Raw genomic sequence first — 26,876 nt, 5'->3', positions numbered from 1 at the left:
TACAGCCACGAGGGCTAGCAATTTACATTAAATCTGATGTGTGGGTGGCTAATGTTCCAATAATCTTAAGTACAGATAATATTTCTGGTGATATGTATACACGTTTGTCCAGTTCTGGAAAGGAAATTGTATGCGGTACAGAGGTCTCTCATTTCCATAAGAATCCTGCTCAAAAGGACAGGGCAGTTTTGAAGAGAGGATAGATTTTTGCGGGGTAGAAATATTGGTGCTTATTCCTCAGAATAGATGTTGATGCCATACCATTCTTAAGGAGAAGGAGAATGGGTGAGCCAGCAATGCTGGGACTGGTTATATAGCCTGCATCCATACGGCAAGGATTCTCCGTTTTGCATTCATTGCTGCAGCCAATGCAGAGGCGTTCACATTGGAAATGGAGCTTCCACACTGGAGTTTCCCAGCACGCTTTCCTTGTCATCTGCCATTTTCTCTGCGTTTTCCCCACTGCTCCACTGGAGGGCTTTTTGAGGGATTTTTCTTTTGAATCATTAAGTGGTGTAGTGCTATAGTAATTACCAGTTTTTTAAAAAGCCTTCTGGTAGTACAGCCACTGTGTGGGGCTGATGGAAGGAAAATGGTACTGGTGTGGGCAGGGCCCTTGAAAATGCATAACTTCCCACTGGGCAAGGTTTCCTAACTAGACTGTGCCGTCCCTAAAAAGTTTGCGTTGAAGCAGGTTTGGCAAAGAGTCTATGCAGGATGGGGAAAGAATGCTTGGACCACTATTAGAGAACAACATCGTGTGGATCTCCCCCCCATCCCTCATCCCAAGTGCTGCACTTTGGATGCCGAAACAGAGAAAAGCCCTGCAAAGGCAGCCCTGCTTCCCAGAGGAAAAGCATTAGCGGTCTTCACTGATGGTGGGCTTCTTTTGCTTTCAGTTGAACCCTCATGTCAGCGCCTTCCAGCGACGTTTTGTGGGGGAAGTACGGCGGTGTGAAGACATGGAGAAAGCCTTCAGTGAGTGGTACACAAGCGTAGGGGGTGGGTGGGAACTGTTCACAAGCTGTTTATCCTGTGCAGGTGGTATGGAGACTTTTAAGTGATGGGATTCCCATGCAGTTGGTGCGAAGCCCTCCGAAGACAGAATACCAGCCCTGTGGCCACAAAATGCTTTATACATTCAAGAGACACTGGGCAAGGTCTCCTAACTAGAAATGCTGGCATTATGAAACTGGATTATTAGATCATAAGACTTCACTTTTTTCAAAATAAACACGTTTACAGTTTCAGTTCAGTTTCTGGGAAACAGTAATAGCATATCCTCACACTGCCCTCTTTTAGAGCTCTGATTAAAAACTGAACCATCTCCAAAAATGTTAGAGTGGCTAGGCCAGTGATGGCGAACCTTTTGGAGACCGAGTGCCCAAACTGCGACCCAAAACTCACTTATTTATCGCAAAGTGCGAACACGGCAATTTAACCTGAATACTGAGGTTTTACTTTAGAAAAAACAACTAATACATTAACTTAAGATGACCCAAACAAAGTAAGGAAAGCCATCCCAAATGCTTTCATTTACTTAAAATTATTTGGCAGAGAATTCGACACTTTAATGGTGGTCTGGGCCTGGGGCTCTGAGTGCCACTTCTGGCACCCGTGCCGTAAGTTCGCCACCACTGGGCTAGGCCATCATTGTATTAGCGGTGTGGTCTTAAACAGAGTTGCACCCTTCTAAGCCTATTTACCCTACTTAAGCCTGTGCTGGTAATACACTAACTGTGCCATCCTAAGCAGGTCTACTTAGAATTTGACTCAGATCTGTTCCATCAATCTTGTTCCCAGGAAAATGTTCTTAGGATTGCACTGTAAATTGCCCTTCTCGCTCTTTTTTTGATTATAAATTTTTATTTGGCTTTAACACATTATAGGGCAGGAAGGATACAGGGGATGGGATAAGACATATAAAAGCTGTTACAAATTTTCTGTCTTAATTCTTTGTTTCCAGATCGTTTATATAATTACTAACTCTAGTAACACTTAAATCAATTCACTCAAACCTTCTGTTGTGATTCCTGGAAAAATGTCTGATTCTTTACAGTTCAAGTTAGAGTTTTTCTAAAACTATAATGGTTGTATCCATTACTCCTGGTCTTCAAAGTTTCTTTCCACCCAGTCATAGAATGGTATCCAGTTGTCTCTCAGACCGATTTCACACAAGAGCTGTGCCGCGGTCGCACCTCCCTTTGCCCCGCTTCTATCACGGTTTCGTGATCCTGTTTTTTGAGAATCATGAAACCGCGGGGAAAATTGGGTGAAGCCGTGGGTCAAAATGCGGCCACGCGGCTTTGAGTGGGAAATTGACCAATAGAAGCAGGGCAAAGGGAGGTGCGACCGTGGCACAGCTCTTGTGTGAAATCGGTCCAACCTCGCGTTGACCATCACATAGATCACTGTTGCCAAGTCATTGAGTTCAAGGAAGGGAACCAACTGCCTGATCAGCCGAAGATGATAGGCCAACCTGACAGTGGCTGCTACCTGGGCCTCCATTGTTAAGGAGGCGTCCAGGAGCACTCCCAAACTCCTAACCTGCGGTCCTGGCACCAGCGGAGCCCCATCGAAGGGCAGGAGTGTGAGCCCTATCCCGATCCGCCCCAACTCAGGCACAGGACCTCCGTCTTTGTTGGGTTTAGTTTCAATTGGCTCAGCCTAAACCAACCAGCCACGTCTTGTAGTGCCCGGTCAAGGTCTTCCGGTTTGGAGTTGGACCGGCCAGCCAACAACAGATAGAGATGGATATCATCAGCGTACTGGTGACATCCCAACCCATGCGCCTCCGGGAAAGCTTTTCCCCCAGCGCCACCCTTTGTCCCCGACCTTGGAGAAAGGAGACGAGCCATTGCAAGGCAGGCCCCTGAATAGTTCCTGCTCCAGATCCTTATAAATATTTTCTTGGTGGTCATTTGGTGAACTAAAATCTTCTTTCCCTCTCTTTGAATTTCTACCATCAAAATACTATCATCTTCAGAGGCAAATATAAGTTTAGGGTTGAATTTCTCTTTAATATATGTTACAACGCCTCTTTTTTTCTTCTTTAGATCCGAAGCTATAAAACATTTCCCCAATCTATTGCCCTTCCCCACCTGCCAGTTGTAGTTCCTTTTTCCCCCTTTTCCATTTATGTTAGACGGTTAATGATTGGTGGTCAGGGTAACAATGCACAGTACTAGTAGTACCAAGTTCTGTGTTACCTGTTGGGGTACTAGGTACAGTTGTAGTAAAGGGAATCATTATTATTTCTTTGCATGCTTCTCTGTTCAGTTTGGAAGATCTAAAAATGTACTCTCTTTTTTTTGGGGGGGGGGGTAAAGGGAAGCTCTCAATTTCATGGTGATGAAATTTTCAAAACTGCAGCACCTCGTGCCGTAAAGAAATTCCTAATTTTCACAAGCCTTGCAAAAGCCGGAGAACTACCTGAGCTATGTCTTCAGTAAGCCTGCCCATCTTGTGGCCCATTGAGGCAGGCAAATGCTACCCACCAGTCATGTAGTGTCGCCTGCCAGGTACTTGGCAGTCCCCCACCACCTTTTTTGTCCTTGGTTTTTGTTTTTTGCAGTTTTGGGAAGCTAACAAAAACAAGACTTTGTTAGGGTTCTCAATGGATTTCCATACGTAGTTGATGAGCTGTGCTCTGTTTGGTGGTCACAAGTTGTGGAGATCTGATTCCACATACCCTGGAAGGTGGTGGTGCTCCTGTTCTGCTTTCCCCTCTCCAGCTTACCTGGCACAGCAGGTGCAGAAGGCAGGACTGACACTGAAGCCCCCCGAGGAGAGTCTGCCGGCTGCCCTGCCCCGCGATGCCCTGCAAATCCAGGATCAGTCAGAGGTGCTGGTGCAGGAGTTACGGGAAGTGAGCCGCAACCGCGATGCACTGGTTGACCGGCTGCAGCAGCTGCGGGAACATGCTCAGGTGCTGCAGGAAGGGCAACACTTCACTGGCCAGCTGGTAAGTGATGGTGCCCCTCCCCCCCCCGCTCTGGGCCCATCTCTCTGGCAGCCAAAGGGTCTTTTACTCAGGTGTTCTTACCGTTATGGTTTCAGGAAGCTGCTTTATTGTTTGCATCTGTGCTGCCACCCGCCCTGAGCCTGCTCGTGGGGGAGGGCGGGGGATACAAGTTAAATAAAATAAACAAACAAGTGAAATCTTTGTCCCAAGAGAAAGGCTTGAGCCCTGGCCCTTTGGGGGAAGGAGAATCATATTTTGTAAAGTATGATACCCAAAACTTTAATGGCCGAATGCATTTGGTGCTGAGTACTTGCGGGAGTGAGGGTGCAGAAAAGGAATGGTGGATCCAAGCAGTAGGATAAAAAAACCCATAAGGACTGTCTAATAGTGTCACTAAAGGAAAGCCTCATTCAGGGCTACCAACTGCAGAGATTTTTTGGACAATCGTTGGCCCTATAATGTTGTCCAGAAAGAGTCCCACTATGTCCCGGGTATGAGTTGGTGCCCAGCCCACTTGGACTAATTAGTCCAGTTCATCTGTTGATCTTCACTGAGCTCAAGTAAGATGTACACCTACTGACCTGAGAGCTATAGCATGGTGTCGTGGTTAAGAGTGACAGACTCTAATCCGGAGAACTGGGTTCAATTCTGCACTCTGCCACATGGAGCCAGCTGGGTGACCTTGGGTCAGTCACGGCTCTTTCAGGGCTCTCTCAGTCCCCCCAAATGAGTCTAGCTCGCCACATAGTGGTGCATAACGCTAAAAGAGTTAGAACTTAAGGCTGCCAGACAATCTTAGGATCTCCTGGCTATACTACACGCAATGCCATATGATCATTATTAATTATTACCTACTGACCTCCTTCTGTTGAAGCAATTATGCTTGAGTAGTGGTAGCATCTGTAAAAGCTTCCTTCCTTCCTTCCTTCCTTCCTTCCTTCCGGCAGTCTTTGCTCATGAGGCACTGGGGAATCTGAATGTCTAAGATAGGCTTGCCCCCAGCCCTCCCCGCTTTGGTTTGGCTACTACCACTCTGCCGTTCCTTCCTCTACCCAGGGAGGCACAGATGGGGCTGTTAAGATAGGGAGGCACGAGATGCCTTGGATTATACCCAGGGGACCCAAATCTCTGGGAAGAACCTTGGCCCAATCTGCATCTAGCATTTGCTCCCGCTGGAACAGAAATTCCCCTCTACATGGCATGCCACTTTCACTTTGATTGGTTGTCAGATTTTATGGCCGTGTCCAAACTGCATGCCGCTTTCACTTTGTTTGTTTTAGGATGGTAGCCGTCTGCATAGATCTATGGCCATTTTATGGCCATTCAGGGGTGACTCTGCAGTCAGTACGGTGTTGGCCTGGGGTATTTGCATGTGGTTTTGAGCCGCATCTTTTTCTGTTCCAGCGTGGGTTTGGTGAAACAGCGGAGCAAATGCTAGAGGCAGATTGGGCCCTTGTTTCCCAGGGAAGGGAGTAATAAACTGCTAAAATTGCCAGCTGAGGGGAGGTGGATTTCCTGATAGGAGACACCCATTTGCCCAGCTGCCAGGAAGGGACAAGATGGATGGCTATTTGGAGAACCTGAACCGAGTAATAAACACCACTTCCTAAACTCAGGATTGGATGCAAGGAAACCCACCCAGCAGGGACAGGAAGGGTTAAAAGTTCTGGACACTCTGTGATTGGTGCTCAAGGAACTGCTCAAGCAGTCAAGGAACAGGGGAGGGAACAGAGGGGTGCATCATGCCTCTGTTCCCTAAATTCAGCTGACTTGTGACATCTTACGGAGGGGATGCCAAGGGATCATCTGTGTCTCCAAAGCTTAAATAGCCCAAGTGTTCAAAGAGCCTCACCGACGTGTCTAGCCATTCACTCATACAGACACTACAATCTACTGGCTAGGCTAGTTTGGAGGAGAGTAAACAGAGAATGTGGAGAGGCAGCTAGGAGCACCCACACTCCATGCACACACACAGAGCCCTACACACAGAGTAAACAAGAGAGGCGGGATCAGTTTAAGGGGGGATCCAGAGTACCCAGTGGGAAGGGGGAGGTAGAAGGGGAGAGTCCCCATGACTGATGTACGCACACGGTGGGGCCCACCTGCCTGCTGTGACAGGGGCTCTCTCTGTGGGTGTGAACTGCTACAAATGACCCCTCTTCCTTGGCCAGCCAACTGTAGCCCAGTTAGGAATTTCTGGTCTTTGTGTTGAATGAGCAGTCAGGGGCCCTGTCTGAGATCTTTGACCACAGTCTGAGATCTTTAGAAGGAAAATGTCTTTATTTACCAAAATACAATCACAATTCATTAGAACACAAGTACATTGGAAAACTATATTGAAACATGACAGGGTGTTATAGAGCTAAGAAAAATAAAAACATGAGGCTAGCGAAGTACTACGCTCACTGATATTGCCTTGCATTCCCTTCACTGGAATGGACATGAGCTAACTGGAACTTTGAACATAGAAAATGGTCAGAACTGACTTCACTCCATTGCTTCTCTGGCCCTTGGCTTGCACCTCTCTGACAGGTTATCCCAACCTTTTAACCCTTCCTGTCCCAGCTTGAAGGGTTTCACTTTGACCTATAATAAAATTGGGCATGTGTCCCCATGTGTATTGCCTTGAACCTTTTCGCCAACAAATCAAGGTTTGCGGCCCAAAACCATTATGGTTCAACTTAGGACATCCAAATAGCCACCTGTCATGCCCTTTACTGACAGGTGGGCAAAATGGTAATGTCCATAATTGCTTATTTGTCTCAATAAAGGACACTCATCTCCTCTCACCGAAATATCAGGGCACAATGAGCCCAGGCCCAGTGCAGATGTGCTGAAAAGGTTGTCAGATTGCTGTCCAAATCCACTCAGGTGCAGTAGGATTTTTCCCTATAGGTGAGGGAGGGAGACAGAGAGAAAGCCGGGCAGTAAGTACTTGAATGAAGAAGGACTGTGCATCAAGCTCACACCAAGGAAATTCAGAAGCACCCTGTTGTATTCTACTCATTCAACACCCTGATACAGGCCGGCCTCCATGCATACCCAGGCTAGCTTTAGGTGCAGCTGATACCGTTTGAATTGGAGAATTCCAACAGGTGGTAAAGGAGATTCTGCTCCCCTCATGCCCTTTGCTGATTTTATACCCTTTTGTGTCTCAGGCCTTGCATGGTTTGCACCCTCCTACTTTATAGGAATTGACCAGATACAGGTCTGTGGTGCCACAACTTTCTTGAGAGAACGTGCCTGGTGAAAAACTCTCCTTTTCCTCTTATCAGAAGGTTGTGGTTGGCTGACTCTGGAGACTTGGTGGGTCTGACCAGGGGCATCTTCAGTACTTTGGCCAGAGGTTGTCAGCACAGTAGCCAAAATAACACGGTGAAATAGCTGCTGTGGGTGAGGTAGTTACATACACAATGTGCCTTTGTGTTCCCTGCAAACTGGAAAAAGAATCTTCTGCTTTTGTAGCACATATTTGCTGCAAACAATGGAACAAGCTCATCTGCTTGTTGTAGCTTGGCTTTGCATGGCCAGTTTCCTGTAATGGTTAAGTGCGCGGACTCTCATCTGGGAGAACCGGGTTTGATTCCCCACTCCTCCACTTGCACCTCGCTGGATGACCTTGGGCAAGCTGCAGTTCTGATAAGAGCTGTTCTTGAAAAAAAGCAGTTTCTGTACTTTGCAGGGTGCCTGTTGTGGGGAGGGGAAGAGAAAGGAGTTTGTAAGCCGCTCTGAGATACCTTTGGGTAGTGAAGGGCGGGGTATAAATCCAATCTCTTCTTCTTCTTAAGTGGACACAATCACACACTCACCCACGTGTTTATGCCTTCAGCCTAGCATTCCATCAAACAGTGGTCAGTTAAAAAATAAGACACACGTAAATTCAATTACTCTGGGCACAGGCTAATATTGCAAGTTGGTTAAAAGAAAGCATAGTTAAATCAAGCATGGATAATTTCAAAAAGGCATACATTCAGTAAATCATAAGTTCAAAACTCCTTCTAGATTCTCATGTGTCCTGCCTGTTTGTTTCTATAAAGGAAACTCATCTTTTCTCAGTCTGAAATCTAAGGAGCCCATTGCTTTGTTCCCAAGAAAGAGTGTTTGCTCTGAGATCAGGGCCTTCTTGCATGTTAATCAAGGTATCCTGCATTCCCCTTATCGTAACAGCATCTAGTTCTGTTGTTTACATCCAGCTTTCTCCCTAGTTTTTCCACATAGTGTTGGCCAGACAAGATGTGATGGGAACGTCCATGTTTGTTGTTTATGTATCTGCCACATTTGCTGAAATGGAGATAGGGGCTCTAGGGAGGAATCAGATTCTTTGGGGACACACCTGGTCCTTGTCTCACAGCCTTTTCTCCCTGCCAGCAGGTGCAGTTAGGTTCATCACCCCACCCCCGTACCTTCTCTGAGAGGGATTCTCTGCTTGATCCATCCATGGCACAACGACTTGACCTCAGAATAAAGTGAGTTGTGAAGTGGTGATTAATAACGCAGATGAGATGAAGCTTCTCTGTGGGGCTAAAAACACTCAGGGCAGATCTAAGCAGAGGTCAAAGGGTGCCTGTATTCATCTCAGATCTTATGAACTTATTAGATGGCCTTAGGCAACCCACTGCTCTCTCCACTTCAGTCCTCCCCTCCCCCAGTATGTTATACCGGGGCTAACGCGGGAGCTATTCTTGCTATGAGTGACTGCAAAACACTTTGCACACTGGAAATGTGCTATGTGAAGTGTTTGTTGTTTTGCCATGGGATCTATTACACCCTGCTTTCCATATACAGACTCAGAGTGAATTTTCTGTTCCACTATCTCAAAGCTTTGTGGCAGGTGTGATCCACCCACTGCGAGTGAATTCCTTTGAAAGACTGCTGTGGCGCGCATGCCGTGGCTACCTTGTTGCCAACTTCATGGAGATACCTGAGCCCATGGAAGACCCATCCACGGTGAGATGAAACGAGGAAAACAGGCGCAGAGTGGGGTAGAGGGTTATATGGCTGGCTTTAAAACATCGCTAGGCAACCCAGAGGACCTGGAGTGGATGAGATTGAAGACTGAACGTGCGTGGAGCGAGGCATAATGAGGTGCTGCCCAGGAGTAGGAATGGGCATGAACCAGCTCACAAACTAAAGTTCTTGATGAATTTTGAGTGGTTCATGAAGTGACGTTCATGGCAGCACGAACTTTCCACAAACTTTTCAGCTGTTTGTGGAGCTTTGTGCCAGTTCATAAATGAATGCCATTTCAGACAGACTGTCTCCGCTCAATCTAATTGTTTTCTGAACGTCAAAGCAACGTAACTTGGAGGTCATGTAGAGGAGCATCCGGGGGAGGTCCCATGTCTCTAGCTTGACAAGATCTGTTCTATACACTCCTGAACCTGCACCTGTTCTATACACTCCTGAACCTGCACCTGCACGCAGCAGTCATTTTGACAGGCACAGGTTCAGGAGTGTATAGTACAGATCCTGTGAAAGCTAGAGACACCAAACTCATAGGGCATCTCCAGCTGACTCTCCTCTACTAGCATTCCAAGTTTGGTGAGGATTGGATGTGCAGGGCCTGAGTTATGGCCCCCCGAAGAAGGTGCCCCCAGGAAAGTGCTTTCTAGGGAAATGACAGGTGGTAATGACAGGAAAGGAGGCTGAAGTATTTTCTGTGGTCTGGTTTAGGAACTGCTCCTTCTGCTCCTCAGCACAGAGGCTAATGGTCACTCTGTTCTTTCAAATGTGTAGGGTGAGAGAATCACGTGGGTCGTTTTCCTCATCTCTTACTGGGGTGAGCAGATTGGACAGAAAATTCGCAAGATCGCTGCCTGGTGAGTGTCAATGAGTATGTGTATTCCCTCTGATATCAGTGGGTGGATGATTATTTATTTATTTATTTATTTATTTATTTATTTATGGTTTTGCTAGCACAAACTGGGGTCATCCCCCCCCCCCACCTTCGGTGCCAGCAGCTAAAAGGATTTAATTCACCTAAAATGGTTAAGATCCCCGATCTAGTGTTTTGTACATGGTGGATGGTTCATGAATGCCACAGTAGTCTTTCTCTTCCTTCTCTAAGGTGTGCATGATTCAGGTTTTTTTAGTGTTTCTGCTCTGTACTTTCACTATTTCAAACTCCCACCCCACCCCACCCCACCCGCCAGGGTCTCGTTCTGCCCACTGCGTGTGTCATTTTGTGCCAAGTGCTTCTGTGCTCAGCTGCTGTTCCGTCTCCCAAATGGGAACTGTTTATTCTCCACCAATCACGGGCCTTTGCCATTGATGGACACCCTCCTGATGCAGTGGTATCAGGTGGGAGAGAGGCTCGGTCTTAGCAGCAGAACCGGTGCAGCAGGGCAGGGTGCAGAGGAGCTGTTGGGATCACCTCCTGCCTCAGGGCAAGATGGCCAAAGCTGCAGAGGCCCTAGCCTCGGGAGCCACGTGTGGCTCCTTCACACAGTCTCATTTAATGTTACTAAAAGGCACAATTGCATATTTTCCACCAAAAACGTGTGTGTGACATTTGTTCATGCCTTGCGGCTCTCAAACATCTGACGTTTATTCTATGTGGTTGTTAATGTTGAGCCAGTTTGGCCACCCCTGCCCTCGCCGGCCTGGTAGCTGAGCCTGTGGAGACAGAGCAAGAGCGGCTCTGGAATGACGTCGGAGCAGCAAAGGCTGAGTAGCTACCGAACAGCTTTACAGCTGGCCCAACAGCTCTTTCTGTTCCCGCGCTTTCATGGGACTGATACTGGGCTTGCTTAAGGGTGGGGCCCTTCCTCATGGCCATTTGGCCTCATGCTGCCAAGCCAGGCACTCTCTGCTGTGGTCTTCAGCTTGGGCCCGCGTCCATCTCTTCTCTGGGGTCCTGACCTGGAGATGAACTCTGATCCACAACTATGGGTCTAGTTCTGGCACTGAGTTCCTTAGTGGTTCCTGAGTCCCTTCAAGGGCTGTTGAGTCCTCCTAGTCCTCACTGGTACTGGGCCCTGCAGGGGCCCTGATTTGTCCTCAGAGAATGAGTTTTCTGAGTCAAGCTTGATGAGGCCATGGAACACGAAGGTCACAAGTTGCACCTTTTCAGTTATCAAAAGGGTCTGTGTTGTCCCATCCTGTGCCTAAACACACCCCCACCTCTCAGAAGTAGCTTCTGTGTTCCTTGCTCCACTGATAGTCAAGAGAGGAGCTGGGGCTCTGTGGGAAGAACCTCTGCTTGGCATACAGAAGGTCCCATGTTCAGTCTCTGGCACCTCCAGTTAGAGGCTATGGGGTGGCAGGAGATGTAAAAGACCTCTGAGGGAGAGCTGCTGCCAGTCTGAGTAGGCAGTACTGACCTAGAAGGACCGATGTTCTGATGCAGGATAGGACAGCTTCGTGTGAGTGACTCAGGCAGTGACGTTGTGACTCCCTTTCATGAGCCTTTGAGTAACTCTGCCCATCTGCATAAAGTGGCCAAGCACATTTCAACTAAATGCTCTCTCTGAACCGTTACCTTCTCCCACCCCACACTCATTGTGTGTGTTTTCTTTCTTCCTGTTTGTGTCCCTTTCCAGCTTTCACTGCCACATGTATCCTTATCCTGAAGAGGAGGCTGAGCGCTTGGAGACGTTGTGTAGGCTTCGCACCCAGATTGAAGATCTCACCTTGGTAAGCAGCTGTTTGGCGTGGTATATCCTCCGGGATAGGAAGCCCAGAGGTCATTTCGGGGGGGGGGATCGCGGGGGATCGCAGTTCCCCCGGGTGAGGTACAAGGGCGGGGCACATGACGAAGCCCCGCCCCCTGCTTCCGGCCGCCCCGCTTCCACCCCTCATTCAGCCAGGAGGAGGCAGGAGAAGAGGGAGGGTAAGTTGCTTCCTCCCTGCCTCTCCCCACCCCTGCCTGCCTGGGGCCAGGGAGGGCCTTCGCGGGACTTCCTTGCACTCCCGCCGGCCTTGCAGGTCCACCGCCGGGCCCCTCATGGGGCTCAGCAGTGGAGCTGCAAGGCTGGCAGTGGGCAGGACCGTTGGGGGTGGTGTGTGTGGCCTTATGACACACTTCCGGTGATGTCAGGGGGTGTGGCCTTATGACACACTTCCGGTAATGTCAGGGGGTGTGGCATATGCTAATGAGTTATGCTAATGAGTTCCCCTAGCTCTTTTTCTATGAAACGACCCCTGAGGAAGCCGGTAGAGAACTATTGAGGAGATCCAGTGTTACCAGCTTAGGGGAAGGAAAGGAGATTAGGCGGGTCACATAGTGGAAGCTGGCCCTGGAAAAGGCTACTACGGCAGCCTGATTTCTTTTTTTATTTGTATAAGATGGTTATTTTCTCTTTTTTCCCTTTCCAAGTTAACACAGAAAATAAAAAATGCATGTAGCATATTTTCCCCCTGCTCCAGATCGCTTTTCTCGAGATCAGACAGTCGTAAGTCTTCCCTCAAAGGGATTCCTCTTTGCAGCCCTCTTCCCTTGTGCTGTACAACCCAGTGGAGTGCATTTGTTCACTGAACATGTGAGGCTGCCTCATATCAAGTCTCAGCGTTGGTTCCTCTAGCTCAGCAGTGCCTGCTCTGACGCAGGTTTCAGGCAGGGAAAACTCTTTTCCAGAATATGCTGCCTGTAGCCCCCCCCCCCCCCCCCACTGGATCTGTGACTGATAGGCTTGCCAAGTCCCCCTGGGGGGCGGGGAAACCCCTGCCCCAGAGGCCCATTCCTCGCCGGCGACGAATCAGGCCCCGGGGGGAACCCCACCCCGACATGCACGTCACCCGGAAGTGATGCAACCACGCCGGGCACCCTGGGGGCGGGGCCACGGTCATCCGAGGGGAAACTCTATGGTTTTAGCCCCCACTGTGGCTAAAAAAGCACTTGGCAACCCTAGTGACTGAATCTGGGGCCTTCTGCATGCAGATTATGTTCCCTAATGCTCAGCTATGGACTGTTCCCATTGACTTGTAAAGAATGCAGGTGGGAAATCTTGAGGGGAACATCCCTTCCCCAGGCCTTGCGCTTTTGACTTGTTTTGAACAAGAGGGAGGACTACAGTGAGAACAAAAGCACGTTGAACAATAGGACTCTGGGTGCAGGGCTTTTCTCCTAACAGTTTTACTGATGCCATTGCTGCTGAAAATAGATGCCACCATGCATGGTCTGTGCACACACCTGCAGCTGCAACAAAAGATCCATTTGAAAATCACTGCTCCAAGCAACTCATCCCATTACTGACCTGCTTTGATAGTGAGAAACGTTCTAACCCTTTGGGCTTTACGGTTCTAACCCAACTCTTTTGGCCGTAGGTATTAGGCCAGACAGAGCAATTCCTGGGCCAGGTGCTTGAAAAGGTGCTGCTGAGCCTTCCTGCGTGGCGAGTGCGAGTACAGAAGATGAAGGCCATCTATTTCATCCTGAACCAGTGCAACTTTAGCATCACTGACAAGTGCCTTATTGCTGAAGCTTGGTGCCCTGCCCGCGATCTACCTGCCGTGCAGCAGGCCCTGCGTGAGGGATCGGTAGGTGCTCACGGTCTCCCCTGCCCCAACCATCCTCAGCCTGTACGGACCGCTGTGCAGTCGGAGATTTGCTCTCGGATGTCATGCAGCATCCAGCCTTTCTCAGTTCTTTCCTGAACACCATACGAGGGCCTTTCTTGCATGTCAGCCGCACTCAAGAGTACCAGGCTTTGAATCCAGCTCAGTACATTTACTCTGACTGCTTTCTTGCAGGCTGATGGGCCCCAAGAACAATAGTGTTTTGAGGGGGGATGTATACGTGGCCTTAATGTAGCATATGGTAGCATAATTTTCCCTGGGAGTGTGCGAACAGAGGATTTTTGCATGGAACTGGTGCAAGAGACAAAGAGGGGGTGAATGTGTATCTTTTTGCTTGCGGGGTGGGGTATAAATCCAATCTCCTCCTCCTCCTCCTCTGCTGACACAGAGGTTGAGGGTCTCCAGGTAGGTGGGCATTAGGCTCAGGTGGGAGAAAATAATCCCTTAGGAGGGACCTCTTCCTTGCACGATGAACCAATATTCTCTCATTCCAAGGATACTCCTTTGGGGTTGGAGGGTATTGGGCTTTTGGTACTGGAAGATTATATCATTAGGAATACAGAGAGCTAGGAAACGTCTGGGGAATAAATTCCCCCACAGAATAACTCTGAGAGGAGATACCAGGTCCAAAGGGTTACTTAGAAGTACCTTCCCCCAATCAAACCCCATAGGCAGATCTTAAAATGACTAAATTGGAACATGTCGTAATCAGTGTTCCCTCTACGCTGAGTTAGTGTGAGCTAGCTCACAGTATTTTAGCCTCCAGCTCACACATTTTTGTCTTAGCTCAGGATGGATGACTCCAAAGCAAACGAATGGATTCAGTAGCCAAATTAGACAGATTCGTGGAGGGATAGGTCCATCACTGGCTACTAGCCATGATGATTAAAGGGAGACTCCACATCCAGAGGCAGTAAACCTCTACATACCAGTGCCAGGAGGCAACGTCAGGGGCAAGATACAGTGTTTGTTGGTCCTGCAGAGCAACTGGTTGACCACTCTATGAAACAGGATGCTGGACTAGATGCACCACTGGTCTGATCCAGTGGGATTCTTCTTATGCTGTTAATCTTCCCTGTCTCCCTACTCATTGCCATTTTGTGCTACAGATGAAGGCTCAACCCAGATTCCTAAATCTAGCTTAGTGTTAAATGTTGCTGCTGCATCTTTTTTAGCACCCTTCTGGTAACATTCCATGGAGCAGTCCAAAGTTCAGTGGGAGGAAAGGACAATAGTGTTATGTGGGCAGAAGGCATTTCTCAATATTAGCAGGGCATGTGGGTTTTACAGGAGTGCATGAACCCCACAGGATGTGATACTGGGCTGATTCTCATTCAGCTTCCTGAGCATATCAGCTTTCATTTGAAGAAACATCAAGTTTCTAGCCCTCATGTTTCTGAGGGCGTGTTTGAAAGTGTACAGGCATAATCTCTTAAGATATCAGAAGTTAAGTGTGGTTGAATAAGATTTCCAGTGCAGTACATTGCAGAGCTCATCCGTGACCATGGCTAAAAAATCCAAACACATGTTGCATAATGGCAGAATAAAGCAAGCAAACTAAGAGAAATATGCTTAATTTGCAAGATTTATGGTGGCATCCAAGTTTTCTTGGTGTAGAATTTGAATTACCTTGGTGATGATTTCACGTTTCAGCAAATAGTAGTCATGGCATACTGAGAAAGATCTGTACAGAGAACTCTGCTCCTGATTCTCAGGAACTTTTTGTTTTCTAAGACTTCAGCAGGTCATTTCCCACACAGGGCTCTCTGTCCTCATGAGGACTAGGAAAATTTAGTTTTGAATGAAAGCAGAGCCAGAGGCCCCTGGAACGCGGTTGTTGTATTTATATGGGCTTCCAGGATTGGGCTTGCTGTGTTCCTTTTCTGTAGTACTGGCTTCTAATTTGCTACTCACCTGTGTACTTGGGACAAGTAGGATGAACACTGGATGAACACTGGATGAATGGTGAATCGCACTGTGCTCTGGACCCTGCCTACGTCACCTGCCGTGCCTTGCTTTGAGGGAGGGAGAGGCCAAACTGGTCAGAGGCAGGTCAGGCTGACTGGGCGGCTCTTGGTCTCCTCCTAACCATGAGTGGTCTTCTCAAAGGTGCTCCTTCACTGCTCAGACCTGATCCTCTCTCCTCATTGCAGCACCAAGCAGGTTCTGGGGTGGAGTGCTTCGCGCATCAGGTCCCGTGCTCAGAGAACCCGCCCACCCTCATTCGCACCAATAAGTTCACTGCTGGCTTCCAGAACATCGTCGATGCGTATGGGGTGGCCAGCTATCAGGAGGTGAACCCAGGTGAGGAGGTTTACAACATCCATCTTGCCTTGCCCTCAGAGGCACTAGCAATTTTGGTTACAGCTCTTCTTTAGAAAAAGTAGAGGGCATTTAGAGAACTAGCTACTGACTCTGGAGGCAGTGTTCTCAAGACGGGACAGTCATGAATTTCCTGGGCTTGATTATCTGGGGTATAGAGAGAGAGAGATGAAAGTAAGTTAGAATGGGTCAGAGGGGAATTGTGTTTACTGTAAGTCAGCAGACGGGATAAAATGATGGTGATTTATGGCTGCATCCACACATTATTGAATATTGCACATTTGTTGTGCTTTAGCAATCATTTTGCTGTTGAGTTGCTTTGTCCACACAGGATAACCCAGTTGCAAATTAACTGCTGTAGCACACTAATAAAATATGCAGTTATGTGTGGATGCAACCCTATCGGGTATTGCTTCAAATGGCTCGTAGCTCACAAAAGAAAGGAATTGCAGGGCAAAGTGAAAGGGCAGCTGCTTTGTGTTTGCCATGGGTGATTTCCTTGGTTGTCTACTTCGCAGCTCCTTACACCATCATCACTTTCCCCTTCCTGTTTGCTGTCATGTTTGGGGATGTTGGGCATGGGCTACTGATGTTCCTCTTTGCCCTTTGGATGGTACTGAATGAGAACCGCCCTGGCATGAAGAAGGTGGAGAACGAGGTAAACTCTGGAATGAGGGAGAGGCAACTGGGGACGCATTTTGAGTGGGGAAGGGGGGTCCTGTAACCTACTTGGAGATGTACCCCGGTTTCCCACACGTGCTGTTGCTCTCCCCCCCCCGCCCCCCCCCAGATCTGGCAGATGTTCTTTGAGGGCCGCTACCTCATCCTGCTTATGGGCGCCTTCTCCGTCTACACGGGCTTCATCTACAACGAGTGCTTCAGCAAAGCTACCACAATCTTCCCATCTGGTTGGAGCGTCGCTACCATGGTCAACCACTCAGGATGGAGGTAATGCCTTGTCCACGCCCCCAGACCGTTGCCAGTCTCCTTTCTCCCCTGCCCTTTCCCCCCTGCCAAGAATACAAAGAGTCATCAAAGAGTCGTCACACGAGGGTCCTGGGTAGAGACTCACTCGTTTCTGTGAACTTCTTCAGTGAGACCAACAGTTGTTTTACAATAAGGTGACTGTCATTCCACTCAAATCCTGTGTCTCTTGTAGAATTCTTACATATGGGCAGGCACCAATGAAGTATGTCAATATAGAAATTAATCAGAGCTTTGTACTGTTGGTGTAGCCTCGTGTGATGACTCTCTCCTGGTTGATGGTTCCTCCCTGATAAAAAGTAAAGGTAAAGGTTCCCTTGCTCAAAAGCCAGTTGAATCCGACCCTAGGGTTGCGGTGCTCATCTCCGTTTCAAAGCCGAAGAGCCAGCGCTGTCCGAATACGTTTCCGTGGTCATGTGGCCGGCATGACTAAACACCAAGGCGCACGGAACGCTGTTCCCTTCCTACCAAAGTGGTACCTATTTATCTACTTGCAATTTCTTGCTTTGGAACTGCTAGGTTGGCAGGAGCTGGGGCCAGAGACGGGAGCTCACTCTGTCATGCGGCACACTCGGGTCTCGAACTGCTGACCTACCAACCTTCCATAGCCTGCAGTTCAGCGTCTTAACCCCTTGAGCCACCTCGTGTGATGACTCTCTCCTGGTTGATAGTTCCTCCCTGATACTGAAGTGCTAATTCTTCACTGACTGATGATCTTTTTTGAAGTTTCCACCATTTGGGACTTACCTTGCCTTTAAAATTGGTTTATGATGTTTAGGCTTTACAAATGTGTACTTATATTGACTTTGTAATTTATTCAGTCTTTAAAGTTTCATATAATTTTGCAATTAATATTTATTTATTGAGCATCTTATTACAGTGGGGTTTCTTTGGTATTTTTGGTTCTGCTATCACACTATAATACTTCCTATGCTTTTCTCCCCATGCCAGCTGGCCCTTGTACAGTGAAGGTCTCCTTCTCTTTACAGTTCAGATTATTTAGCTGCGCACCCTGTCCTTGGCCTGGACCCCAATATCTCAGGCGTCTTTAAAGGTCCTTATCCTTTTGGTATAGACCCGGTAAGTGCTGAAGAAGCATATCTACATTGAGAACTTGAACTAGCTTAATGACCAAAGAACGCTGGGCTTGCTTTTTCGCACGTGAGTGTTATAGGAAGTACTTACTTCCAGGTGGGCAGCCATGTCAGTCTGTAGCAGCAGAGTAAATCAGGACTCCAGTGGGAACTAAAACAGGCTAAGGAAATGTATTCCAGCATACACACTTTCATGAGTCAGAGCTCCCTTCACCAGAGGTGTGCATCCATTGGGCTGATTTCTGTACACAACAGAAAGGTGGGTGGGAGAGAGCACAGCATGGTGTCGTGGTTAAGAGCAGCAGACTCTAATCTGGAGAATTGGGTTAGATTCTGTACTCCTCCACTTGAACCCAGCTGGGTGACCTTGGATCAGTCACCGCTGTTTCAGAGCTCTCTCAGGCCAAAGAGTAAGTCTAGCTCACCACGTAGTAGCGCAGAACGCTAAAAGAGTTAGAACTTAAGGCTGCCAGACAATCTTAGGATCTTCTAGCTGTACTACACACAATGCTATACAATAATTAATTTTATTAGGTGGGTGGAAGAGATGTTACAGAGATAAGCCTGTGTAAAACAAAATCTAATCACAAGGATTAGATTCCTTGATTCCAGTTTTTGGGTCAAGTTTGTTTTCCCCTCCCTGTGTCTTACTTTAAAACAAAATCTAATCCAAAGAATCCAGTTCACTCAGAATGGGCGTGAGGCACTCAAAAAGTTTTTAGTCAAGCAACATGTAAAATATGGTGATGAGACCAGTCAGTACAATATAGGAAGTTACTGAGGTATAGCTGAAGTAATTAAGGGTGGGAGATGAAAGATAAGCACCTCCAGTGAGTTAGGAACCCCATATCTCTTATTTATCCTGCGGGGGGGGGAGTATGTTGTCTTTAAATGTTTTAATGAACTCTAGTTGTAATGCTGTGTAAGAAGGAAGTATTTAGGTTAAGAGATATTTATTTATTGAAAGCATTTATTAGCCACCTTTCACCTCTTGCAGAACTCAAGGCAATTTACGATATAAATATTATAAAAACCACAATAAAACAACAATTATAAAACCCATAGAACTCAGTTTATTTAAGTAACTTTAGCCATCCTGAGCAAAGTTACAGTTCTTGGGATTTCTTCAGGGAAACTTCATAGCTGTTTTCCCCAGTTAGTGCAGAAATACAGTTAGGAAGGTTTTTATCTTGCTCAAAGTACATACGTGGCCTAGTCCATGGTTACCAGTCATAATAGCAGCATTAAAGTAACTGGGTTTTCCCTTGCCCTCTTTTGTCCTCTCCCACTATTGCTTAAAGAGGTCTACACTAGGGGTGTGCATTCGGCATAAACCAAGCCAAATGAATACCTAAAAAAATACCTTATTGGTATTTTTCTGGTATCGTGTAAGCTGAATATAGATCAGAGATTTGTATTTGGCTACCGATATAGCTGAGCCTGAGAAAGGCCAATTTTATTCAGCTTTTATTCAGATTCATTCAGCTATGCTGAAACCCAGCTGCTAGTCAGCTGTTGGGTTTCAATGCCTGCCTGGCAGCCATTTCAGCACTCTGTTTCGCTCCCCCGCACACACACTCCAGAGTGGGGGTAGCGAAAGGAAGGGTAAAAATGGCTTCCTCCCATGTAAACCGATCAGATGGTGGGCGGACCCCTGCACGGATCGGTTTACATGGGAGGAATGCCTTCCCTCCTTGAGCTGCCCCGGCACAGTGAGGGGACTCGGGGAGGAAGGACAAGAGAGGAGGATGTATAAATGCCTTTCCTTCCCGTTTGTGGAGGGGAGTGGAAGAGTGGCTCAGGGAGGGAAGGGACATGCCTTCTTGCTCTTCCTTCCCTCCCTGCGGGTATAATAGACCCGAATATATTCAGAAATACCAAACATTTCCCCGATCCAAATACTTATACCGGTAGCAGACTGGGGAAATTTGATATTTACCAATATTTTTCGGGTCTCATATACCCGAATCCAAAAAATCCCCCCCTCCAAAAAAAAAATGTCTTGCACACCCCTCGTCTACACTCTGCATCAGTTTGGTTTGTATGTGTCATTCTTTTCCTCAACTCTTGTGAGTCAGATCTGGAGCTTGGCTATCAACCACCTTACCTTCTTGAACTCCTTCAAGATGAAGATGTCCGTGATCCTGGGAATTGTGCACATGAGCTTTGGTGTGGTTCTTGGAATCTTCAACCACATGTAAGTCAAAGTCATTTATTATGGTATTATACCAGCATGGGGTCGCGAAGAGTCAGACTCAACTGTGCGACTGAACAACAAAAACCAGCATGAAACACAGAATAAAGTACACCATAGTCATCACCCAATCATTAAAAGTTTCAGATAAAACTCTAATAAACTTTGTATAGGAAATTGTAAATAACATTCCAATAATATATAGGGATATATTATGAGAGAAGGATTTTAACCATTAATACTTAAAATTTATAAAATTGTATATATTATACTGACTTATGTTGTACTTTATGTTTCCTTCCTTTCTTGAATGTTCAGTTGAGTTTTGCAGGCTGCTGCACAGAATTTTGCACAAACTGCAATCGCCAGCTGGTTGCCACCCCCCACTTGCTAGAGATTTCTTTGACTCCACATCAGTCAGTTATGCATTCATGTTTTGACGGGGGAATCCCACCTTGCTTGTAGTTAGCAAAGAGGGTTCTCCTGGCAGTGGAATGGAATTTCTACCGTTGGTGATGCATATTCTTTTCTGTCTGGCTTAAGCCACTGCAGGCACTACTACAAGCTGCTGCTGGTTTTCCTTCCAGAGATCATCTTCCTACTAGCACTCTTTGGGTACCTTGTGGTCCTGATCTTTTACAAGTGGCTGAATTTTGATGCCTCTGTTTCCCAGAGTGCACCCAGCATCCTCATCCACTTCATTGACATGTTCCTTTTTGCAGAGAATCGTGACAACAGGCCTCTTTTTCATTACCAGGTAACTGCTTATGGAAACCTATTCAGTCAAGCTGATTTTGCTGTTTGGGAAGGGCTGCCTCCCTCATCTTCCCGATAACTATGCCCCCACCAACAAGTCCCATTTGTTCAACCTGAAAATAGAGATGTGACGGCCCAGAAAAATTTGGAGGGGAAACCTCCCCCCCTTTTTTTCTTGAAGCCTTTTTTGTTTTTTCCTGAAAAATTGGAAAAAATTGGAATGTTTTATTTTAACATGATGAATACAATATTTTAAGACAAGGTGTTCAAATATTTTCCAAATCATTTCTAAAAAATATGTATGGTATCAGATTGATCTAATTTCTGTGCACTGAGGAGAAACAAGTCCTAGGTTACAAACTGAACTCTCCAATGCAAGAACAAGATGCATTTCTTCCTTTAGGAGGTGCTATTGTCACAAGAAAAGAAAAGTTTCAGTTTGTTTTTGCATGTGGGTGGGTATTCTGTTTGTAATAATTGTTTGGGTGAGCTAGTGGCTTCTGGAGACTTGTTTACTGCTTCAGAGCTACAAGGTGTTGGCTCAGTTTCAGATGTAGGCTGTGACTTTTTTTCCAGCTGGTAATCTGATCTCTTGTTGCTCCCCTCCTGGCTTAGAGCCAGCTGCAGCTGGTTTTCAATTACTGGCTAAGGGCTAGCTGCAGGCAACTCTTTGTCTGAGGAATCTGTGTTGTCACTGAGCACAGACGGACTTAGGGCAACTGTGCTCCAAAATGCATTGGAGAGTGGAATGCTAGGTAGACCACTAGGGATCTGCATTCGGGTCTACCCGTACCGAAAATATACCTGAAAAACACCTTATTGGTATTTTGGGGGTATATTTTGGCATCCCAAATGTATCCAGATATATTCTAGAATTACCGGCAAACCTGGAACAAAAGCTGAGGGGCTAGAGCAGATTGTTCCCACCACTCAGCTGTTTTGGGGCTTTCTTCAGCAGTCCCTTAAAACACCCCCTGTTTAAAGGGACCACAGAAGACAGCCTGCAAAACAACAGAGAGGGGGCACTCTGCCCAAAGGCTCAGCTGGGGCTCTTTGGGGCTGTTCGACTGAGAGAGCCCCAGCTGAGCCTGCAGGGAGAGAGCTCACTGCCAGATCAGCTGCTTTGCGGGCCCTTTTGGGAGTCCAGTTTAAACCAGGCTGCCCAGCTGAGCCTGTGGGGAGAGTTCTCTCCACAGGATCAGCTGCTTTGCAAGATCTTTTGGGCAGTCTGGTTTAAATGGACCGCCCAAAAGAGCCCCAGCTCATCCGTATCCCGCCCCCCAGCTGTTGGAACTTTCTTTTTCCTTTTGTGGCTTTGCTACTGCTTTTTTTTCCTCTCTGTATTTTTCAGTTCGGGTCTCTTGGATTCCCAAAAATTCGGGATTTCTGAAAAATCCCAAATCCGAATACTTTATCGGTATCGGGATCTGGTTTTTTGGGGGGGAATCCCGAAATTTTTTCTGGTCCAATAGGCCTGAACCAAAAAATCCACACCTCTATAGGCCACATCAGAGACGCTTACAGGAGAAGATATATCAATCAGAGATCTGTCACCTGATGTCATGCTGCCAAATTGATGCTTTCATTGAAGAGTCTTGTGGGAGGGGGCAAAAGTGTCCTGTCTATGGTGCCTTCCACACGTGCAGGTCATTGCTTGATGCTGTAGCTACTGGGTGGGGAATGTCTCTGTCTGAAATAGCCCTTGGGCTATACAGGGAGGCACAAGTCTAAAAGGTTGCCAGCTGTTTGTCTTGGGGGAGGGGATTCGTTTCCATCCTAAACGAAGTCTTTAGTTGACCTCCAGAAAACGTTACCCAGCAGGGGCCACCCGGCCCAAATTCCCAAGTCCATTTATGTCTCCCCCACCACCACCACTGTGGTTATCCACGACCATTTTAACAGTTTCTTCTTGTATTTGCTCTGTCATTTGCCCCTTGAGAACACGGGTTATTAAAACTGGGCAGAGTCAGCAAAATATTAGCAATGTGTTCTTCGGTGTTTCTGAATACATTTTTTATCTTTACATTGTTCTGCTTCTAACTGCCATTTTGGGGGTCTTGTCAACTTGGAAGGGGGGGTTGCTCCATTTGACCTTTCTCTAGCCATTTCTTGGCTTTCCAAAACTTTGATTCATGCTTTAGGCCTAGTAAAATTATAGAAATAAAATTATAGAGCTTAACGCTTTGCAGTTTCATTGAGAGAGAGCTATACTCCTTCCTTTTAAGGCAAGATATGCAAGGGAAGATCCCAGAAGAATATAAGAAAAGATGGGAGGATAACCTGGGTCATGGCCTTGATAAATTGAAGTGGGGGAAAATTTGGAGAAACACTCGATGGCTAAAAGCAGTGGCCTTAAAAGAAAATCTTTTTAAAGTGGTACATAGATGGTATCTGTCCCCTGAACGGTTGGCCAAGTTCTATGTTGGCTTAGATGGGAAGTGCTGGAAGTGCAAGATGCATCCTGGTACATATTATCATGTATGGTGGTCCTGCAAAGAGGTGAATTCATATTGGAAAGAGGTACAGAAGGTGATTTGGCAAATAACGAAAAAACAAATCCCGCTTGACCCTGAAATATTCCTGTTGAACATTTTTCCTGATGTATGGGGAAAAAAAGGAAAAATATTTGATTTTACACTTATTAACAGCAGCGAGAATAACACTTGCGAAGGAGTGGAAGAATGAGCAGGTACCCACCAAAGGGCAACTGATAAGCAAAATAATAGACGTAGCAGATGGATAGTTTGACACAAAAAGTTAACGGGAATATTAGTACACTATTTCAGAAGGTATGGTCACCAGTATATGAATGGATAGACAAAGAGTGACGAGACTGAAGGAGATGTTCTGCTGTGTTGTTGTGTCGTGTATGGTGTGCAGAATTAGTGTGGAGGTATGTTACTGGGGAGGGTGGTGATGAGGGGAGGGAGAGGGTGGGGATGGTGTTGGATGTGTATCTTCTATGTATGTTTGTTATGTCTTGTGTTGGAAATAAAAATAATATAATTTTAAAAAAGAGAGAGAGAGAAGAGGCAGGAGTTAGACACAGGTGCGAGAGAGATCATGGGGCTGAGAGCTTCAAGGTCAGGAACTAGGAGGGAGTTTCACCCCCATGTTCCATCTCATTAGGGCAAGGAGCCCCGGGTGGGGGGAGGTGGCTTGCTTGCTTGTGAGCATGTGCAGCTGCAAAGTATGTGGTCACATGTTTAGCAACAGACCTGATTGGTCAACTAGGATCAGCCAGCTGCGGGCAGTCTGGCATGAAAGAAGATCCTTCTAGTCTAGACCCTTCTTGGGCACCCTTTGTCCTGATCCTGTCTTTGACACCTTTGGATCAGGTTGGGCCTTGCTTGGCCAGAACACCTGGCTTTGGAGTTGGAAACTGTGTCTGGACTCTGTGTATCAGTCTGGTCGAGTGACAGCTGAATCCAAGAACCAAAGCTTGTGTAACTGTTATAGGTCAGTTGCTTAGATTTTATTATTTTCTCCTTGCATTGCACTTGTGCTTATATTTGTGGTTGCTGGTTTCCCTGGGAGTGAGGATTCACTCCCCAGCATTTTTGTGTTTTGTTTCGCCTGACTTGCCTCCTAAGCTTTGACAGTTGTATTACCAGATTTATCTATCTCCTCTTTTGTTCCCTGTTGACAAGCCCTAGTTTATGGCATTTCAGCTGCTCAGTTGTCACTGTACTCACAAGAGCATTAACAACAACCTGGTTTTAGTAGAAGAATGATCTTCAGCAGTGCACACATGCCCCTGAATAGGGAGAAGGAGATGGAGGAGGCCAAGGGGGCACGCTGCTTGCTGTCTTGTGCCCCAGTGTTATGAGTGGGTCTGCAGTCCAGTCCAAATAGGGTTTGGTTTTTATCCTGAGAGAGCAGTTGATGCTCATCCAGCCCAGCTTAAATTCATTTTTGCTTTGGGTGTTCTTCGGTAAAATGGCTGTAACTTTTTCTTTCTTTCTTTCTCTACAGTCAGTAGTACAGAAAGTGTTGGTGGTGGTAGCCTTGGTCTCTGTACCCGTCCTGCTGCTGGGGACACCTTTATACCTCTGGAGCCAGCATCGGCGTGGGACCTCTCGTTCCAAAGTAAGGCCACTCCCTCTGGCTGGGCTTCTGTTTGCTGCCTGAAGCCTGCCTTTCTGTCTCAGCCTTTTTGCCAGGCCGGGATTAATGCAACTGTGCAGATGTGTTTTCCCCCTGTCCTAAGAGAGATCCTATTGAGACAGGAGTCTGAAAGACTGGATATGGGCATCCTCTCTAATGGGTATTTTGCCATCAGCCGTTGGGGCCTAAGTGGAGGAGGACAGCCTAGCAGGCCTGTGATTTCTATCCCTCCCATGTGATTCTGAGGGGGCAGCAGAGCTGGATGAGTCCAAGGGGGAGGGTGTCCTGTGCATGTGGCTATTCCTTTCCTGACAGCAGTGTGTTCTGGGCTTCTTGCAGCAGGACCCATCTCGCTCAGAGGAGCACCGGCCGCTGTTGAACTCAGCTGAGCCAAGCAGCTCTGTGAATGTTGCTGAAGGTGACGTGAATCATGCCAGGCCCATCGGTGAATCAACGGTAAGCCTCCTGGTGGGGAGGTCAGAATGGACCTAGAGTTCTAGAATTTAATACTCCCCCTTGATGTTACCATTGAAGTGAATTGTGTAAATCTGCCCCTGCTGCATGTTCCCCAGAGATATGAGAGAAAGCGGGAGTGATGTGATGATGCTGTGGTGCTAGCGATGAGGAAAACACGATTCATATGCTCAGTAGTGCTCATTTATTATCGTTTCGCCAAAACTGAGCCTGGGAGCCTAGGAGGTCTCTCTGGGGTGCGTTCTGGCTCAAATTAAGGCCTGTTGTGTTAAGGCCAGAGAGGAGAACCAAGCACAACAGTCACAGTCCTTGTCTTCTTGGAAACCCTCTTTCTGATTCCCAAACCATGTCCTGAAGGATTAGGTTTGTCCTCCACGAGAATGAGGACATGAAACTCCATTAAGGGTTGCAAATCCTGTGATTCTGCCGTCGTCACCCTGGCGTGCCTGCAGGGCCGTGGAAGAGGAACATTCGGCCTCGGGTTGAGGGGTGGGGCTGTGCAGTGCCATCGTGGCAAGCCGTGGCCGCCTGTTCTGGGTCAGCAGCGGCAGACAGTAGCTGAGCAGCCTCAGGGCTGAAGGTCCAGTTGTACCGACTGGACTCCAGGTGGGGGTCCTTAAGCTGGAAGACACCAGTGGCCTATGCCTGCCTTTCGTGCGGAGCTCCTGAGAGCCACGACTCTTCGTGCGCACAGGGGAGGCCCAGGCTGCAGTGGGGGAAAGCCTCTAAGGGTGTGTGGGTGGATGGGGGGGTCCCGCTTTAGCCTTTCTAGTTTTACAAAAAAAAAAATTCTTCCTCTCCTTTCTTTCCATACGAATGCATTCGGGATGAAACATATTCCTAAATGTATTCCTTTCCCTTTATAGGTAGAGTCGCCGCATCTTATCTTTGCTACTGTGCCCTAGCTCACAGACTGTGAACTATGGAGGCGGCTTCAGGGGGCAGGAACACTCTCTGACTCCCTGTTCTCTCACAGGGGAGCAATGCAGGGCGTGAGAGGAGCCCTTGCCGACACGCTGACTCTTGCCGTCTCTCCCTTTCAGTTTGAGTTTTCCGATGTGTTCATGCATCAGGCAATTCACACCATCGAGTATTGCCTGGGCTGCATCTCTAACACTGCTTCCTACCTGCGACTCTGGGCCCTCAGCTTGGCCCACGCACGTGAGTAAATGGAGCGGGTGGAGGACTACAGAGAGACCCAGGCAGTGGTACAGGGGTGAGCAGGTGTGCTGGCGGAGCGCTTTGGGCCAGGGCAACAGTGAAGGCTGGGCGGGAAGGCTGTAGCCCAGGCTCATCAGCTCTCGGAAGCTAAGCAGGGTCCGTACTTGGAAGGGAGAGCCCCCCCCCCCCAAGGAAGACTCTGGAGAGCACAAAAGCACCTGGTACTTTTGGCCACTGTGTGACACAGAGTGTTGGACTGGATGGGCCATTGGCCTGATCCAACACTGGCCTCTCTTATGTTCTT

The 26,876-nt window shown here is 47.5% G+C and overlaps 1 protein-coding gene across 4 annotated transcripts in view; it reads left to right on the top strand.

Annotated features, from left to right (window-relative positions):
* Positions 1-26,876, top strand: part of TCIRG1 (T-cell, immune regulator 1, ATPase, H+ transporting, lysosomal V0 subunit A3) — a 46,057-nt gene that overhangs the window by 18,329 nt on the left and 852 nt on the right. For 3 of the 4 annotated variants that reach the window (XM_015424183.1, XM_015424179.1, XM_015424180.1), the window contains exons 3-18: positions 900-978; positions 3,735-3,964; positions 8,333-8,430; positions 8,785-8,911; positions 9,701-9,783; positions 11,506-11,599; positions 13,229-13,441; positions 15,634-15,784; positions 16,321-16,460; positions 16,593-16,750; positions 17,776-17,866; positions 19,959-20,077; positions 20,618-20,831; positions 24,806-24,919; positions 25,277-25,393; positions 26,455-26,572. In XM_015424183.1, the coding sequence (XP_015279669.1) occupies positions 900-978; positions 3,735-3,964; positions 8,333-8,430; positions 8,785-8,911; positions 9,701-9,783; positions 11,506-11,599; positions 13,229-13,441; positions 15,634-15,784; positions 16,321-16,460; positions 16,593-16,750; positions 17,776-17,866; positions 19,959-20,077; positions 20,618-20,831; positions 24,806-24,919; positions 25,277-25,393; positions 26,455-26,572 (2,146 nt within the window). The remainder of the gene's footprint in view (positions 1-899; positions 979-3,734; positions 3,965-8,332; positions 8,431-8,784; positions 8,912-9,700; positions 9,784-11,505; positions 11,600-13,228; positions 13,442-15,633; positions 15,785-16,320; positions 16,461-16,592; positions 16,751-17,775; positions 17,867-19,958; positions 20,078-20,617; positions 20,832-24,805; positions 24,920-25,276; positions 25,394-26,454; positions 26,573-26,876) is intronic. The other variant, XM_015424181.1, reaches the window with a different exon arrangement.

The sequence above is a fragment of the Gekko japonicus genome, unplaced genomic scaffold (genome assembly GCF_001447785.1).
Source record: "Gekko japonicus isolate JY-2015 unplaced genomic scaffold, Gekko_japonicus_V1.1 scaffold1380, whole genome shotgun sequence".
Classification (NCBI taxonomy): domain Eukaryota; kingdom Metazoa; phylum Chordata; class Lepidosauria; order Squamata; family Gekkonidae; genus Gekko; species Gekko japonicus.
Note: the sequence above shows the minus strand (reverse complement) of the source record. Positions and strands in the feature narration are given on the sequence as shown.